Raw genomic sequence first — 18581 nt, forward strand, 5'->3', positions numbered from 1 at the left:
GGTGCTTCATATGGTCAGGGAGCTGGTGTCTCCCTCCCGGCGCAGAGCAGCCGCCAGATACGGAGGTGTGTGTTTCAAGTTTTATTGTCACGTGCACAAGTACAGTGAAATGCCTTTCTTTCTTTTATGTGTATCTGTGCTTCGGTTTGTGTCTGTCTGTCCATGTGTATCTATGACTGCTGTGCATTAGCTGGAGTGTGTCCCTGAAAACGAATGCCATTGACTTCTGACAGAACCCTGGTGTGTGTCTGTCTTTGTGAGAGAGTTGTCTAGAGAGAAAGAGATTCCCTTGGTACTGTTGTAATGGCTCTGTTGCAATGGGATGTGTGTGTGTGTGTGTGTGTGTGTGTCCGGTGAGTGCTAAATAATGAAGGAAGGTGCCATGGGGTAATGGGACACTTGGTGACCCCCGACCTCTAGTCCTGTCTGCTGATTGGACTAGTTCTGAGGGGTCCGTGTTGGGCTGTGGGCACTAATGCGTGGCTTAATCTTCTCACTGCCAAAAGCTCAGTCCTACAATCTGAGGAGAGTCACCTGGGCTCTGAGTGGAGCCGTAACTACTGGCTAGTGATTTATATGGGTTGTGTTGTGGGTTATTTTTAAACATCAACAGCCTATTTAAAGACATGGAGGCCTAAATTATCTCCTTAACAAAAGCTGCCTCTATTGTCTTAACCCAGTGTGTCTTTTTTACATGCCAGTTGGATGAAGACATTTGACACACTTCTCACCTCACTGCTTGTTAATGATGAATTCTGTGTGCGCGTGCACGTGCGTGTACGTTTGTGACGTGTATGAATGTTTGTCAGTCCCTCTAGGATTTCACAGGGATTTATTTGGTGATATTTGCAGGCAAAATGCTTGATTTTGCTGCGGCAATTCTGACATTTTGCATGGCAATGCGATGATTTTGTCAAATTTGTTGCGAAATTGTCCTGACGAGGGATGAAGTTTGTTGACGTGTGGCTTGATTTAACCATATTTATGCAGTGATTGGTTGAAATTGTGAGCCCTCTTTTTGTGCTGTGGTGATGGGTCAGTGTTATGCGTTGATTTGACTGTTTTATGCGGAAATAGTGCGGTGATTGGTCAAATTTGCAAGACCTCGAATAATATGCAGGGAATTGTTGATTTAGCAAAAACAATTGCGATCAAGATTGCGGAAACCTGAAAAGAACTGGTTTGTGTGTGTGTGTGTCTCTCAACATACTGAGCCTGATAATAACTAAAAAAATGTCCCATTCCCTATGTAGCAGCATGTAATCACTGTGCTCCAGGCAGGAGCAGTGGAACAGAGCTGGTGTTGTGGAGAGTTGAGCTTCTCATCGATCTGTGATCCCCACTACAAAGGGAACATTGAGTTTAGGGCCCTCCGCCTTCCATCTCAATGCCATTTTAATCTCCGGCCATCGACCCTGCGGAGAAATTATTAACACACTCAAACATACACCGGTGCACACACTAACACTAATATGTGCACACTTCGCTTTAGACACACACACACACACACACACACACCACAGAGCTGCTGAGACAGTCAGGTGTTGTCTGCAGTGGGGTATCTCACCCCACAGACAGTAGCAGCAGCCTTAGTTGCTAGGTAGTGTTCTGTGGTAAAGGTGCTGTCTGTCAGTGGGTTATCTGCTGAGGTGTGGGGTTGGTGAGAGAGGGATGGAGAGGGTGCGTGGTGAGATGACATTTCAGTCTGTCACTTCAGACGGCTTGAACGCAGTATGTGTAATGCACTGAGCTCGTTGACGTATCAGCAGGGTCTTTATCTCTCTGTATATGTGACGTATCAGCAGGGTCTTTATCTCTCTGTATATGTGACGTATCAGCAGGGTCTTTATCTCTCTGTATATGTGACGTATCAGCAGGGTCTTTATCTCTGTATATGTGACGTATCAGCAGGGTCTTTATCTCTCTGTTTATGTGACGTATCAGCATCTCTCTGAGTGTAGAATGTACATGTCTGAATATGTTTGTGCAGAATCAGTGCAGAAACTTCTGAGCGTTTGTGAAAGAAATGTCCCTATATTTGAACTTATATCTTGGGCTAATACTAAACTCCCTCCTTTTGTTGGGTCTGGCATTCTGCTGGCCAGGCAGGTGACGGGAGGAGCTAGGTCCAGCATGCCTGCCCATGCTCAGTAGGGTCGTGTTCAGTAGCGAGCAAGTTACGTTCTGAACTTGTCCAATAAGAACACCGATATTTGTTTTCCGTTGCAAAACATTTTGCTACACTGTGCCCTTCTGAACACCACCCAGCCTGCCGCGGCAGGTAGCCTGGCGGGTAGGAGCATTAGGCCAGTAACCGAAAGGTTGCTGGTTCGAATCCCTGAGCTGACAAGGTACAAATCTGTCGTTCTGCTCCTGAGCAAGGCAGTTAACCCACTGTTCCCCGGGCGCCGATGACGTGGATGTCGATTAAGGCAGCCCCCACACCTCTCTGATTCAGAGGGGTTGGGTTAAATGCGGAAGACACATTTCAGTTGAATGCATTCAGTTGTATCCCCCGTTCCCTTTCCCATACTGCTGTACTGTGCTGGAGATGAGATGGCTGCATAGGGATTTATAACCAGTCTAATGCAGCATGCTGCTCCAGTGTCTTATTCCCTCTCATCCACTCTGCTCTGGTCAGCAGCACTGGCATCTTACTATCTCTAGAATCAATTCTGCATGAAGTACGTTTCTCCTCTCCTCTCCTCACTCTCCCTCCCTCCCTCCCTCCCTCCCTTGCTCCTCACTCTCCTTCCCTGCCTCTCTTGCTCCTCACTCTCCTTCCCTCTCACTCTCCTTCCCTCCTCACTCTCCTTCCCTCCTCACTCTCCTTCCCTCCTCACTCTCCTTCCCTCCTCACTCTCCTTCCATCCCTCACTCTCTCTCTCTCCCTCCCTCCTTCCCTCCTCACTCTCCTTCCCTCCTCACTCTCCTTCCCTCCTCACTCTCCTTCCATCCCTCACTCTCTCTCTCTCCCTCCCTCCTTCCCTCCTCACTCTCCTGCCCCCCTCACTCTCCTTCCATCCCTCCCTCCCTCACACTCTCTCTCCTTCCCTCCTCACTCTCCTTCCCTCCTCACTCTCCTTCCATCCCTCCCTCCCTCTCACTCTCTCCCTCTCACTCTCTCTCTCTCTCTCCCTCCCTCCCTCCTAACACTCCCTCTTTTCTTATCTCTCTCCCATCTTAAAACAGTCATATTTCTAACAGCTAGGGGAGAGAGTCTCGCTCAATTATTCAAATGTGCCAGCAGCTTAAAAAAAGGGAGATTTGTTCTTGCTGTAGTGTAACACATCAAGTTGTGTGAACTATTGGTGTGGTGTGGTGTGTTTGTGTGTGTGTGTGTGTGTGTGTGTGTGTTAGCGCGGCTTTAAACATTGCATGCTGGGTTGTCAGAGGAGGGAGAGGGGTAGAGTTTAGACCCCCCTCGCGTTAAACAGCAGGTAGCCGGTTAGCATCTGCCCACCGATATCAAAGCCATTTTAGCATCTAGTCTAATTGTTTGCCGTATAAGCACGTAGAGAGAAAAGCTAGGCTACATATTGCCTCCGGCTTATTCTGTAATTTTGGCCTCAAAGGAGAATTTATCCATGTGGTGGACGGCGCTATATCTGTAACTTTAGATTTAGATATTTCAGAACTGTTTGGCGCAAAGGGCAACATATTCGATAAGATAGCAAATGGCCCTCAACACTGCTTCTGTTTCTCTCTCTGTCTCAGGGCTCCTTCAAAAAAAAATCTGAAGCAGTATTCAATTATTTTCTGGGGTAAATGAAAACAGCAGAGTTCCCATCCAGTTAGATTTTTCACACTCAAAAGAACATGCTTCCTGTTTTAATGTGAAACATACGTTCTCGCAGTGAAGGAAGAGGGTAGTTCTGTCTTAGCCTTGAAATGGCTGGACTGTGAATGCTTATACACAGGCCCTTAGGTTAGTGCAGAGGTCTTTCAGTAGTGTAGATATCAAAGTAACTAGAGTACTCTCTCCACCCCCCTCTCCCTACTGACCAGCCGTGTTTGATAAACAATGCAGACGCTTCACATGCCTGGGTTATAGATGTCAAGGGCACATGACAAGTGCTTTATTGGCATGGGAAACGTATGTTAACATTGCCAAAGCAAGTGAAGTAGATAGTAAACAAAAGTGAAATAAACAATAAATATTAACAGCAAACATTACACTCAGAAGTTCCAAAAGAATAAAGACATTTCAAATGTCATTATGTCTATGTACAGTGTTGTAACAATGTGCAAATAGTTAAAGTACAAATGGGAAAATAAATAAACATAAATATGGGTTGTATTTACAATGGTGTTTGTTCTTCACTGGTTGCCCTTTTCTTGTGGCAACAGGTCACAAATCTTGCAGCTGTGATGGCACACTGTGGTTTTTCATCCAGTAGATAAGGGAGTTTATCAAAATTGGATTTGTTTTCAAATTCTTTGTGGGTCTGTGTAATCTGAGGGAAATATGTGTCTCTAATATGGTCATACATTTGGCAGGTTAGGAAGCGCAGCTCAGTTTCCACCTCATTTTGTGGGCAGTGTGCACATAGCCTATCTTCTCTTGAGAGCCAGGTCTGCCTACGGCGGCCTTTCTCAATAGCAAGGCTATGCTCACTGAGTCTGTACATAGTCAAAGCTTTCCTTAAGTTTGGGTCAGTCACAGTGGTCAGGTATTCTGCCACTGTGTACTCTCTGTTTAGGGCCAAATAGCATTCTAGTTTGCTCAGTTTTTTTGTTAATTCTTTCCAATGTGTCAAGTAATTCTTTTTTTGTTTTCTCATGATTTGGTTGGGTCTATTTGTGTTGTTGTTGTCCTGGGGCTCTGTGGGGTCTGTTTGTGTTTGTGAACCCCAGGACCAGCTTACTTAGGGGACTCTTCTCTTCTGTAGGTGATGGCTTTGTTATGGAAGGTTTGGGAATCGCTTCCTAGAATTTAACGGCTCTTTTCTGGATTTTGGATCTCTCTCGACAGACGAGTTGTGACAGTCCTATCCTATTTGTTTTTGCGTACACCTGTTATTAGCCTAGATGAGTTGTTTGTTGTATTGTTGGTTCTCTGTCTGACTCTTATGACACCTGTCCTGTCTTACCTGGCTGATGACAGCGGTGACAGTGATGGTGTCACCTGTCGTGGGGGTTGTAAGAATCACAGCTGTGTGTCTCAGTAGTGGTGCCACACATGGTCCCACACCACTAGAGATACAGTCTGTTTACTACCGCTAAATCTAGGCAAGTTCTCTCTAAATTGCTTCATTTAATGTACTAATATTGTTGTGTTCCTTGTTTGATACGTTGAAGTTGCAAATAACAGTATAGCTCCCATACATGCACGTGTGTGTGTGTGTGTGTGTGCGCACACTGCACTTGTGAAACTGTCATTACTCATAGCAGATGACTCCATCGTCCGTAGTGTGATGTGGGGACACAAGTGGTTTGTGTGTGCACGATGAGTGTCAGAGCAAGACAGAGATTGAGATGGTGTCAGACTCCTCCCAAAGTAACAATGAGACTGTGTGTCACTCATCGTGGCTCTGTCTGTCTGTCTGTCTGTCTGTCTGTCTGTCTGTCTGTCTGTCTGTCTGTCTGTCTGTCTGTCTGTCTGTCTGTCTGTCTGTCTGTCTGTCTGTCTGTCTGTCTGTCTGTCTGTCTGTCTGTCTGTCTGTCTGTCTGTCTGTCTGTCTGTCTGTCTGTCTGTCTGTCTGTCTGTCTGTCTCTGTCTCTGTCTCTGTCTCTGTCTCTGTCTCTGTCTCTGTCTCTGTCTCTGTCTCTGTCTCTGTCTCTGTCTCTGTCTCTGTCTCTGTCTCTGTCTCTGTCTCTGTCTCTGTCTCTGTCTCTGTCTCTGTCTCTGTCTCTGTCTCTGTCTCTGTCTCTGTGTGTGTGTGTCCGTCTTTACTGCTGCCAACCCACACCAAGGTTTTCATCCAGAGTGTCTCTCTAAGTGCCAATCGGAATAGGTGGGTGGATGGATACTGTGTAAAGTTGTTCTATGTGGATGTCATGTATTTAGATTAACAGTGGAATTATGCACTACACTGCTGCTGATTGATTGCTAATTGAATATTGATTGATCATCTGTAAAGTGATGCCTTTTAGTCCCTCTACGCCTAGTGTCAGATTTCACACACAAAGCTTTCTACAAAGCTTAGACTACTGTTTTACAGTAGCATACATAAAGCACCAGTAGTCCAGATAGAATTGGTAACGTTGTTGTGAAATCCAGGGAAAGTATGATTTTATAAATGTTTTTAATTAAACACTCCAGCAAAGGTGTGTATGGTGTACATAGATTGTCACTTCTGTTAATTGACACCTTCAACTGTGAACCTCACACACTGCACGCAACACACACACACACACACACACACACACACACACACACACACACACACACACACACCTAACAGAACAAAGACAGTTCGGATCCCCTTGTCACTGGAGTGCGGAACATATTTAAATCACTTGTTTTATATTCACATTAAAGTTCAGTACGGGGGAGTTTACATGACACTCCTCTCTGATTTTATCTTGCTATGTGGTGCCAGAGATCGCCCACACACACAGTTGCCAAAGTGCTTGGCAGATTTGTTATACAGTTCTGAAGACTGGAAGGGGAGAGGGAGAACTATATACCAGTCAAGAGTGAGGTGAAGGGTCAACTTCTCACTCAAGATGACAATATCCTGCTGCTCTTGTCAAATACAGAGAGCGGGGGAGAGGGCAAGAGAGTGAAGGCGAGATGCATTTCATCACTTTCATTTCAAATTCATTTACTCTGTCCTTTTTTTTTAAAGAGGATTCATTGGAATGTGCTCAATAACTCTCAAGTCCATATTACTGACAGTGTGGTTGCAGTGGACGTGTCCCTTCTCAGAAAGTATCCAGTGTGTTAGATCATTCCCAGAAAGGACGCCAGAGCCTCCAAGCCTGCCTGCCTGCCCTGCAGGATGACCTCGACGCTTTAGAAGTGATACCATTTCAGCCACATCAGCCATTCCCTTACTGGGCATGGGCGTGGGCGTTTGTGTGTGCCAGTGTAGAAATGTACCGTAGCGATGGAGAAAGAGAGACAGATCCAAGGACAATTATCTCTCTTCCTCTCCCTCCCTCCCTTCCTCTTCTCTCCCCGGCTGTCCTGCAATATGCCTGATCAACATGATCGTTCTGGGTATTCGACTCACCACAGGAATTGATAATGAGTCTCCTTAATGAAAGCTTTTCATCCAAACGCTGTCTAAACTCTTACATTTTACATTACATTTTCGTCATTTAGCAGACGCTTTTATCCAGAGCATACATTTTCTATGCAAGTACAGAAGAGTAACAAAAATATGATTTGCTTTATTGTCCAACATTCACCAGTCAAGTAAAAAAAACACAAAGATGACAATTCAATGACAGTGAACCTTTATAAAATACAAAGGGATTTAGAAAAAGAATTTTTAGACATATTTTACACAAACATGTTACACAACCATAACAGCCAATCCCCCAGTCCAGAATCATCCTAACTCTTCTCTGCCTCCTCTCTTGGCTGTCCCTTGATTTTTGATCTCCCTCTACTTGTGTCCCACCCACTGTCTTCCTCATCTCTCTGTCTGTCTGCCTCTGTCTGTCTGCCTCTGTCTGCCTCTGTCTGTGTCTGCCTCTGTCTGTGTCTGCCTCTGTCTGTGTCTGCCTCTGTCTGTGTCTGCCTCTGTCTGTGTCTGCCTCTGTCTGTGTCTGCCTCTGTCTGTGTCTGCCTCTGTCTGTGTCTGCCTCTGTCTGTGTCTGCCTCTGTCTGTGTCTGCCTGTGTCTGTGTCTGTGTCTGCGTCTGTGTCTGCATCTGTCTCTGTGTCTGTCTGTCTGTCTGTCTCTCTCTGTCTCTCTCCCTCTCTTCTGTGTATTGAATAGGGGCTGTTGTTGTGTGTGGAATGTCGTGAGTGGGGTAGCAGTGACTTGATCCTGAAGTCAGTGTCCATCTCGTTCTCTCTCTCTCTCTCTCTCTCTCTCTCTCTCTCTCTCTCTCGTTCTTTAATCTCTCTGTAAAGTAAACAAACAGCTGCATTGTGACAGAGGCCCTCAAACTCAACCACTCTGATCTCCCTTCTGCTGCTCTGAAGTGCGTATCAACACAAGCCACCATTTGTCTGTCTCTCTGGTTCCTCTCATTGGTACGTGGACTCTTGTCCTGCGAAGTAGTTGCCGTGGCAGAGTCGGTGGTTCTGGGATGGGTTAGGGGTTTTTGTGAGTTGTCGGTATATCCCGGGCTGTCACTAATGCGGACTAAAGCTCTCAGTAGACTGGAGGATCCAACAGAGAGCGTGAAGAGAGGTAAGTCGTGATGTCACTGAGGCGACTGACTTCAGGCAAAAAAGACCGCTTTGGTTTTTGACACTTTACTAGGACAAACTTTTGGTGTTCAAGAAAACCTATTGCTTCTGTCAGATTTTTTTTGTTGTTGAAAAATGTAACTTAAATGATAAAGTTCTAGTGGTGTTGTACAGTTTGCAATTGAGATTCAGTTACTTGGAGACATGAAAGTTCACATGATATTTATAACATGTCTGTGAGCGTAGTTTGAGGGTAAACTACTCTGTGAGTAGACATGTCTTCATGGTATTGAGTGACGTCATTGTGACTGTGTTGAGGTCAACTATGTGTGATGTGGTTGGGTACAGTTAGAAACATGTTTGTGTTCTACATCTAGTTTGGGCAAATTAATATAGGTTTGGAGCAATGCTAATAGCATGCCCAGTGTTATGCCGCGTGTGGTTAGCCTACAGTTTTTAATGTTTTTTTTTGCTGTTACCCTGACAGTTGGGTGACATCAGACTAGTGTGTGTTTGTATATTTGGACACACAATGGTACGTCTACAACAGCACACACACAGGCTCCATTTAGAACTCTGGCACACCGCAAACGTCAATGTTTTATTTCCTTTCCTCTTTCAGTCCTTATTCAGTAGGTATTTCTCTTTTTGTTCACTTTTTATTCTTTTCATTTCAAGGCATGAATTGACATGGCCTTGGTGCACTTTGCGAATGCCATATAGATCCTTTTTCTTCAGTAATAAGTCCATTTGGTATGTGTGTAATGCAGTAAGGTGAATAGAGGCAGCTCTCAGCCTGGTCGTCTCCAGGTTTGGCCTTGGGGCGTGTTGATTGGCTGAACACAGGCAGGCTGAGAGACGGATGAACAAAGTGAAGTGTGAGGCTCTGTGAGTTCAAGAACAGACAGGAAATGACTTCTTTCCATTAGAACCATGCAGCTACAGTACCTTTGCCGATAGGAACCAGGCATGAGTGTTAACTTGGAGCAGAGAGCGCAAGCAAAAGACTTGGAATAGAAACCACAAGACCCTAAAAGAGAGGAGCACTAATATTAAGTCTATTGTTTACAGTCATCCTGACTCACTCTGTGACAGGAGTTGTGATGAATACAGACAGGTACTTTAGCAGATGGACGACACAGGAAGACTCAGTGTTATTATGTTGACTAAGAGAGAGGGATGTTATTATAAAGTCTGTTTTTTATGTTGTAGTCCAGAAGACGGGCTCGGAGTCTGATTTGATTGGATGAAAGCATGATTCTAGGTTCATTCTTTTATAGACTTGATGAACACTTGAATCATCATGGACAGACAAGTTATATACAGATTGACAACATGTTGTCCCTAACCTGTGAGCGAGACCAGTTCTCTCCTTTGTTCTATCAGTGACATTTTCCTGCGTTTTTCAGAAGCCTACTGTATGATTAATACCTATCAGCAGGGAAAATGGCAGCTTTCTATTCTAACTCTCTGACCTCTGTGGGGGATGGAGGGATGGATGGAGAGAGAGAAAGAGAGGGACACGGCTGTGTGAAGGGGAAAGCGGAGGACCAGGTAATTTCCACTCAGGCAAAGCGTTAGGACGGGGACATTTTAGTCACAGCAGGAGAGGGAAATGAACAGCCGTTCTACACAGCCGTCGCCAAAGGCCACTGCCATTTTGAAGAGGAAGAGGTTGAGACTGGCAGAGGAGGATGAGGGAGGGGTGAAAGGTCAGTGAGGTAGTGGGTCTAACCAGGGAAAAGAGGAGTAGGAGTGTACAGGGTGAGGAGAAGGGGGAGGAGGATGGGGTGACTCGCTGCGAGAGCAAAGGTTCAGGTATGTATGTTTTTCCTCAAGCAGCCCTGTAGCCTCAAGGCAGGGGCTTGTCCAGGAGTATTCTGGAGGCACGAGGAGTCGCAGCAGTCCAAGCAACATAACAAAACACAATAACTCTGAACAAGCCCCCCAACCCCTTACAAACACGGAGTCACGGATGCCAGCACCATTCCCCAAGCATGAAAGAGTCTAATTGCGTTTAGCTTAAGCGCTGCCCCTGTTGAATACTAATATGGCTGCTGGGGGGTTCAGTGTGTGTTACTGCTAACGCTGCCAACACTGGGCTTTACTATGGGAAGACTCAATCCCATTTACCCAGAATTCCATTCCACTGAACCATGGAAACAGCCTCATGGGTGGAATTCAGTGGGGGGGGGGGGGGGGGGCATTATTTATTTACAGACAGTGTCCCCTGCTGTCCCCCTGCAGTCCCTTCTCCCACTCTGTGTTCCATTGGCAGCCCATGGCGACATGCCTTTCACTGTGACAGACAGTTACACACCACCCTGTCATAAACATTCCGGCCGGCTCAATAAGAGCGATGTTTGTTCGGGACAATTCCGGACGAAACCGGGGAGAAAGTGGGGAAGAATCAGAGTGGAATACTTCCTGTTGGAATACTGACTGAAAAAGGGAAAGGGAAAAAAGAGAAAGGAAAAACAAAATGATTAAAACTGTAACACCACCCTTCCCTTGGGACCTTGTACTTGAGTGGAGGCCAAGCAGCACATCTCATTGGTGGAGAGGGTTGAAAAGCTGTATCCTCAATGGTGGTTGCTGCTCTGCCATTCTGGTGAATGGAGAGAATTACTTCATGTCTCACACCAGCTCAGTGAACACAGTAGCACACAGAGAGTATCTACAATAGCCTCTTTCACTTTCACACAGTATTGTGTTCTTTCTTGTGCTATGTGTGGAGCGATGTATTTATTCTCACACTAATATGGTCGGCAAGCTGCCTCATTCTGTGTAAAAATAAGTTTACAGAACTAGTTCAGTGTTTGAGAATAAACAATCTCAGCGTGAGTCCAATGTGTCTGAGGCACACACACACACACACACACACACACACACACACACACAACTTGTCTTTCTAATGCGCATTTAGCTGGCAGCTCAGTGCAGGTACATCAAAGCAGATGAAATGCCAATGCTTGGTCCAACGCCTGGAAAGATTCATCATCTTTTTCCATCAGGACTTGACCGGATCAAAGTGTACCAGAATATTTTCACATCAGGAAGGATGATTTAGTACAAGCCTTTTGCTAATAGAAAACCTCAGATACACCGTATGTTCTGGCTGACTACATTCCATCACAAGAACTACCTGTTGTTGTTGAAGTCATTAATCAGAGCTAGACTTTTTTTTGTTTTCCACTATTACCACAGTGCTTCAAACCATGATCCAACACACACACACACACACACACACACACACACACACACACACACACACACACGTATATTCTGTGCCAGCTTTGTTAACGTGTTTCCTGTATTTTGAACTTCCCATTGGCTGCTGAATCAGGAAGTGGCAGTGTGTGTGTGTGTAGTGACTGTGTTTGTCGGACCTTTACATTCGACCGGTCCAATCATACAGTTATAATCTTGTAAATGGAGGAAACTCACTTGGTTGAGTGGTATAGTTGAGGTAAAGGAGGTGTGTGTGTGTGTGTGTCAATTTTCATGCCTTTGTTGGGCTCTCTCAGCATCCTGATCATGCGTGACAGTTTCTCGTTAATCGTCCGTCTGGGCCATAATAGCTGACGTGTGCGCGCGCACACACACACACACACACACCACGTAGGCTGTGCAGACACAGAGCCTTTCTCTCTCCCTCTCTGTCACATACTGACGTCCCTCTATGACAATGGCCTCCATTTTGAGCTCAAAGTGGCTCAACTCAAAGTCTCTCACACACACACATACAGTACACACACACACACTACTGCTCTCAAACAGCCTCTTAGCTGTGTATGACACACTCCACCCCTGGTGAGCCCAGCTAGTTCCACCAGTGTGACTCAGACATGGCCCCCAGTGTGCGCTACGGTAGGCCAGGCTTTAACCTTTGACCCCTGGCTCAGTGTGGGGCCAGAGAACTGGACCACTTAGTGTTTGATGATGGGTAGTGAAAAGGTACAGCACGACCATATCCAGTCTGTATTGGCCTTCACTGACCCTACTGGAACCACAATACAAAGGTTGACATGTTGACATTTTAAGACAAACTCTTATCCTCTCTCCTTTCTCTCTCTCTCTCTCTCTGTCTCTCTCTCTCTCTCTCTCTCTCTCTTTTTTGTCTGGCAGCGTCTGGTACAGAGCAGGATGCTGTGCTGAGGCTTGAGCAGGAGAGGGCCGAGATCGTCTCCAAATATGACAAGGTAAGAACCCCTCCACTAATGAAAGACAGTAAATCACCTGCAGCATTACATGGTTGTCTGTCAGTACCAGACAGAAGCTGGGATAACAATATTTCTAGGAGGTTTCCAGAGATTTGTGCTTTGTTTTTTTTGTCATAAAATTGTCATATTTGTCAGACTGATGGTGAAACGTGTGTGTGTGTGTCCATCCACACCATTCCCTGTGGCATCATCACTATAGCCAGCCGTCGTGCCTGGTTTATAAATTAGCCTTTTTAATTAAGTCCAGCGGGCAGTATAATCAAGCCCGCTCATTAAGAGAGGAGCAATGATGGAGGGATGGAGAGGAGGAGAGAGGCGGGCACTCTGACACAGAGTTGAATTATGTTATGATGTTTGACCCTGATCACAAGAGGAGTCCATTTTCTCTCGTTGGCGAGGCGGAACGAGTCCAATCAAAACCAATTCAGCCCCGGAAGGGAGACTGTTATCAAAACATCAAGACAAAGATGGAGTTCATGCTCTCACTACAGACCTCAACGTTTTCTATCAATGGGGTTTCATTCAAGGGTATGGGAGAGTACGGCCTATCCTTCCTCTTTCCTTTGACTACAGGAGAATACTTGAAGAAACATTCTATACACTCTCTAACTGTGACAGTCAATCATAGACTTAACACCAGAAAAATGGAAACTTTCTGCTACGACATGGATATTACACAGCTGTCGCGTGTGTGTGTGTGTGTGTGCCCCTGTGTCTATACGCAGATACCAAATGACATGGGCTTTAGACAGTCTGTCTGTGTCTCCACTGACATCTCTTTCAGGCGCTGTGTGTGTTCGGCCTGAGGTCGGATGTAAGAACAATCTTTTTGATTTATGTATATTTATTTTACCCTGTTTCTGCTGTGTGAGGGAGCTGTGTTAAGTTAGGACAGAACTTCCAGTAAAGAGAGGGAGCGAGAGAAGGAGAAAGCGAGGGAGAGATGTATTTAGACATCCATGACCTCACCAGCTGGTCTTCAGGCTAGCCTTACAGACCTCAGCCAATGATGGAGATTGTTTAGCTCTCTCGCTCTTTTTTTTCCTCTTTCCCTCGCTGTTCTTCACCTCTTTTGCCCTCTATTTCAGTCTCCCACCTGTTCTCTCTTTTTTTCCCTTGTATTTGTTTCTCTATACAATCTTCTCCTCCGTCTTCACAATTTATTTTCATTTTCTCATTATTTTCCTTTGCTCTCTATTGCGTTCTCCCATTTTCTCTTTCTCATTTTCAATGTTGACTTTCTTTTTATTGTCTGATAAATTGAACAGCCTCTCCTCTGGCTTGAGTCAGGCTGTGACTCAGGGGGCGTCTGCCTAGCTCTTCATTTCACACCTGTTAGCAGCAGGGCTAGGCTCTGTAGCACAGCCAAGCATAGAATGTACACATACACACACACTCTGAAGGGGAACGGGGAGGACTGGAGTTGCCCATCCCTGCTCCAGACTGTCTGAGGGTAAATATACTGAACAAAAATATAAACGCAACATGCAACAATTTCAAAGATTTTACTGAGTTACAGTTCATATAAGGAAATCAGTCTATTGAAATAAATTCATTAGGCCCTAATCTATAGATTTCACATGACTGGGAATACAGATATGCATCTGTTGGTCACAGATACCTTTAAAAAAACGGTAGGGGCTTGGATCTGAAAACCAGTGAGTATCTGGTGTGACCACCATTTGCCTCATGCAGCGCGACACAGCTCCTTCGCATAGAGTTGATCAGGCTGTTGATTGTGGCCTGTGGAATGTTGTCCCACTCCTCGTCAATGGCTGTGTGAAGTTGCTGGATATTGGTGAGAACTGGAACACGCTGTCGATCCAGAGCATCCCAAACATGCTCAACGGGTAACATGTCTGAGAATGCAGGCCATGGAAGAACTGGGACAATTTCAGCTTCCAGGAATTGTGTACAGATCCTTGTGACATGAGGCCGTGCATAATCATGCTGAAACATAAGGTGATGGTGGCGGATGAATGGCAGGAAAATGGGCCTCAGGATCTCGTCATGGTATCTCTGTGCATTCAAATTGCCATCAATAAAAGGCAATTGTGTTAGTTGTCTGTAGCTTATGCCTGCCTGCCTATACCATAACCCCGCCACCATGGGGCACTCTGTTCACAACGTTGACATCAGCAAACCACTCGCCCACACAATGCCATAAACGTGGTCTGCGGTTGGATGGATGTACTGCCAAATTCTTGAAAACGAGATTGGAGGCGGCTTATGGTAGAGAAATTAACATTCAATTATCTGGCAACAACTCTGGTGGACATTCCTGCAGTCAGCATGCCAATTGCACGTTCCCTTAACTTGAGACATCTGTGGCATTTCGTTATGTGATAAAACAGCACAAGGTGCACCTGTGTAATGATCATGCTGTTTAATCAACTTCTTGATATGCCACACCTGTCAGGTGGATGGATTCTTGGCAAAGGAGAAATGCTCACTAACAGGGATGTAAATAAGCTTTCTGTGCGTATGGAACATTTCTGGAATCATTTATTTCAGCTCATGAAACATGGGACCAACATTTTACATGATGCGTTTATATTTTTGTTCAGTGTAGAATAACATTGTTCATGTTCTATCTCTATTGTAATAGTGTCGATGTTTACAAAGTATGTAGCCATCCAGTTCTATATATTTATCAAGTTACATCACTTATTTTTCATTCAAAGTATCTCATTGGTATTCATTCTCATTTGTGCTACATTCAAAGTTAAAAAAAAAATATGTTCCCCAAGGATGGTTTTTTAAAGCACAAATGCATTTCAGACTACTTGTTATTCATTGCTTTACCCATGAGGCTCTTTGATTGCAGGGAAAAGAGGGCGCCACTGTGGAACCCTGGGAGGATGCAAGCTTCCACCTGTACAAAGTCATTGACCGCTTCGGCTTCGTACAGTAAGAGCACACACACAATCATACACCCTTAAGTGATCAATTCATTACACACCACAATCTTCTCCCTTGTTTGTGTTCTGAAATTAAACTTCAGTAAGCTTCAAAGAACACTAGTTTAAAACCGTACTATTGTCTTGAAGTAGGAGAAAGTGACTCTATAAAGCTTGGTGTTGAGTATAAGCCTCTCTCTCTGTAGCCTGGTGTGTTGTGTGGCTTTGGCATGGCTAGCAGTGGGGTTGCATGGCTCTTAAACAACACTGTTCTTAGGCAGTTATAATAGTTATATATAGGCTGGCACATGTGGGCTGGTCCAGGCAGGAAGCTGCAGGGTTAGCCACAATCACAGGGTATCAGTGTGGGAGCTCAGGGCCAGGGCCAGAGTCACGGTATAGGAGAGAGAGAAATGGAGAGAAGGTTACTGTCTAGAGAGAGTGAATGATGGAGAGGTTGAGGCCCTGCGTGAAGGCTATGGTCTGTGGGAGAGCGAGGGATGGAGAGAGTAGATGGGGGCTTGGCTGAAGGTTATGGTCTTGGAGAGAAGAGTGAGATGAAGAGGTTGTGGCCTAATGCCAGGACTTTGGACTGGCTATGGGCACAGAGCTGGAGCCCATGGTTAAGACCGTGGAGATGAGGCCTCAGGCTCCATGAATTAGCCTATGAATGAGAGCCCTTTCTAGGTCATACTGATTAGGCGTGATGATGACAATGAGGGAGAAAAGACAGACAGACATTAACAGACAGACACCGACAAACTGACTGCAAACTCTGTGCTTCCTGTATGAGTTAAAGGTCATGTTCAGGGGTCAGGGCAGTCCCGGGGCAGAGACACAGGAAGTGGGGGATGAGACCCAGGCTCTGTTCCCTTCCTTCCCTGAAGTCATCACAGATCTGACCTAATCAAAGGTCTGACCAATGTTGGATTGGTTAAAGCAATGGAGAGGAAACCTTACTTTCACTTGCCCAGTCATGGACAGATTTGTTAATATTACTAAAAGAAGGAAGGATGCATTTTGAGAGTATTGGAACAGGCCCCCACCATGGGGAAATCCCGATTTTATGATCTAGGCCAGTGGGCTGAGTGGCACAGAGAGAGCAGTGCTGCTCTGAACTGTTAGTTTCATAGTGTAACTGACAGATAGCCATAGAGGCGTTGAAACTGGGACAGGACAGGAGCCAGAATGGAGGAATGTTTTAATGTGTTATTTCCTGTTTGCGTGGCTGCTGACGTGTAATGTTCCCTCCCTTTGATGAGTGTTAGGGAAGATTAAACAAGCTCTGGCAGTAACAGCATTTATTTATTTAATGACTCCACTTCCTCTGGAAATAATCTTTGAGTGGCCCGTATTCACGTTGAGACATCTCATCTTGGGGCTCTATCTTGTCCATCTTCACTGCGTATGAGGGAGTAGAGTTAGACAGACAGCCTACTAAAATTCCACCCACCTACCAAATGTGTAATGTTCTTAAAGGCCCAGACCAGCAAAGCTTTAGCTAAGCCCATGGCCAAACAATGATTGATACCTTGCATACTTTCAAAGCAAGAAAAATAAACCAAAGCTATGTAATACTAAAGCTTGTTTTGTTTCTCCTCCCCAGTGAGAATGAGCTTCCGTCCTACGACTCAGTGGAAGAGAAGGTGATTGACCATGTTTCAGACCCTCAGGGCTAACTAAATCTCTCCCATCCCACATGTCTATGCCGCTGTAAAATGACCTTCACAGATGCGAAAGAACAGAAAGTGTCTTTCACACACATAACGATTACTGTTAATGTATGAATAGAACTCTGTTTGCTGAGAATTGATTAGTTCTTTCCTTTTCAGAATCTGCTGTAGCTTACAATGAGTTTCATAATGTTCTGAGCTGATTTTAGATTGCATTCTAAGGTCACTATAACCTTTGCCTCATCCTAGATCATTTTATGAAGCAAAATGTGTGATACTGAATATGTATCTGTTGACATCCAGTTCCTCCAGTTATGGTAATGAGGAAGTGTTAACATGCCACTTCCTGTGTCCCCTCAGCAAAAACACTTAGAGGTAGAAAGGACGTCAAAATGGCTGAAGATGATGAAGAGCTGGGACAAGTATAAGAACAGTGAAAAGGTACGATCTCTCTCTCTCACACACCGATGGAGGATTAGTGGAACAGATGCACTCATTGACTTCCTCATCAGAGCCCTAATTACAGGGCTGTCGCTGTAGAAACGTCGAGCCCCGAGTGTCTATCTGGCACACAGCAAGAGATCATGTGACCGTTCATGTCTTTTTTTTTTTGTTGTTCTTTTTTTTGGGGGGGGGGGGGGGTGTAGATCAGCTTTAATATTGCAGATAGATTGTAACTTCCATCAATGTAATTGTCTGCATCACTTCCAATCCCCCATGTTTGTTTTTCTCGCAAATATATATACAGTTGAAGTCGGAAGTTTACATACACTTAGGGTGGAGTCATTCAATCTCGTTTTTCAACGTCTCCACAAATTTCTTGTTAACAAACTATAGTTTTGGCAAGTCGGTAAGGACATCTACTTTGTGCATGACACAAGTAATTTTTCCAACAATTGTTTACAGACAGATTATTTCACTTATAATTCACTGTATCACAATTCCAGTGGGTCAGAAGTTTACATACACTAAGTTGACTGTGCCTTTAAACAGCTTGGAAAATTCCAGAAAATGATGTCATGGCTTTAGAAGCTTCTGATAGGCTAATTGACATCATTTGACTCAATTGGAGGTGTACCTGTGGATGTATTTCAAGGCCTACCTTCAAACTCAGTGCCTCTTTGCTTGACATCATGGGAAAATCAAAAGAAATCAGCCAAGACCTCAGACAAAAAATAGTAGACCTCCACAAGCCTGGTTCATCCTTGAGAGCAATTTCCAAACGCCTGAAGGTACCACGTTCATCTGTACAAACAATAGTGTGCAAGTATATACACCATGGGACCACGCAGCAATCATACCGCTCAGGAAGGAGACGCATTCTGTCTCCTAGAGATGAACGTACTTTGATGCAAAAAGTGCAAATCAATCCCAGAACAACAGCAAAGGACCTTGTGAAGATGCTCGAGGAAACAGGTACAAAAGCATCTACAGTGGGGAGAACAAGTATTTGATACACTGCCGATTTTGCA

General features: G+C 44.9%; 1 protein-coding gene across 1 annotated transcript in view; it reads left to right on the forward strand.

Moving 5' to 3' along the window:
• The first annotated feature begins 8251 nt into the window (after nucleotides 1-8251).
• LOC311129027 (USP6 N-terminal-like protein) overlaps nucleotides 8252-18581 on the forward strand; it is a 28375-nt gene continuing 18045 nt past the window's right edge. The window contains exons 1-5 of the mRNA XM_084161276.1: nucleotides 8252-8314; nucleotides 12442-12515; nucleotides 15364-15446; nucleotides 17043-17082; nucleotides 17470-17550. Of these exons, the coding sequence (XP_084017402.1) occupies nucleotides 8260-8314; nucleotides 12442-12515; nucleotides 15364-15446; nucleotides 17043-17082; nucleotides 17470-17550 (333 nt within the window). The 5' untranslated portion in view covers nucleotides 8252-8259. The remainder of the gene's footprint in view (nucleotides 8315-12441; nucleotides 12516-15363; nucleotides 15447-17042; nucleotides 17083-17469; nucleotides 17551-18581) is intronic.

This window comes from Coregonus lavaretus (assembly GCF_964263955.1).
Source record: "Coregonus lavaretus genome assembly, chromosome: 5".
Taxonomy (NCBI): Eukaryota; Metazoa; Chordata; class Actinopteri; order Salmoniformes; family Salmonidae; genus Coregonus; species Coregonus lavaretus.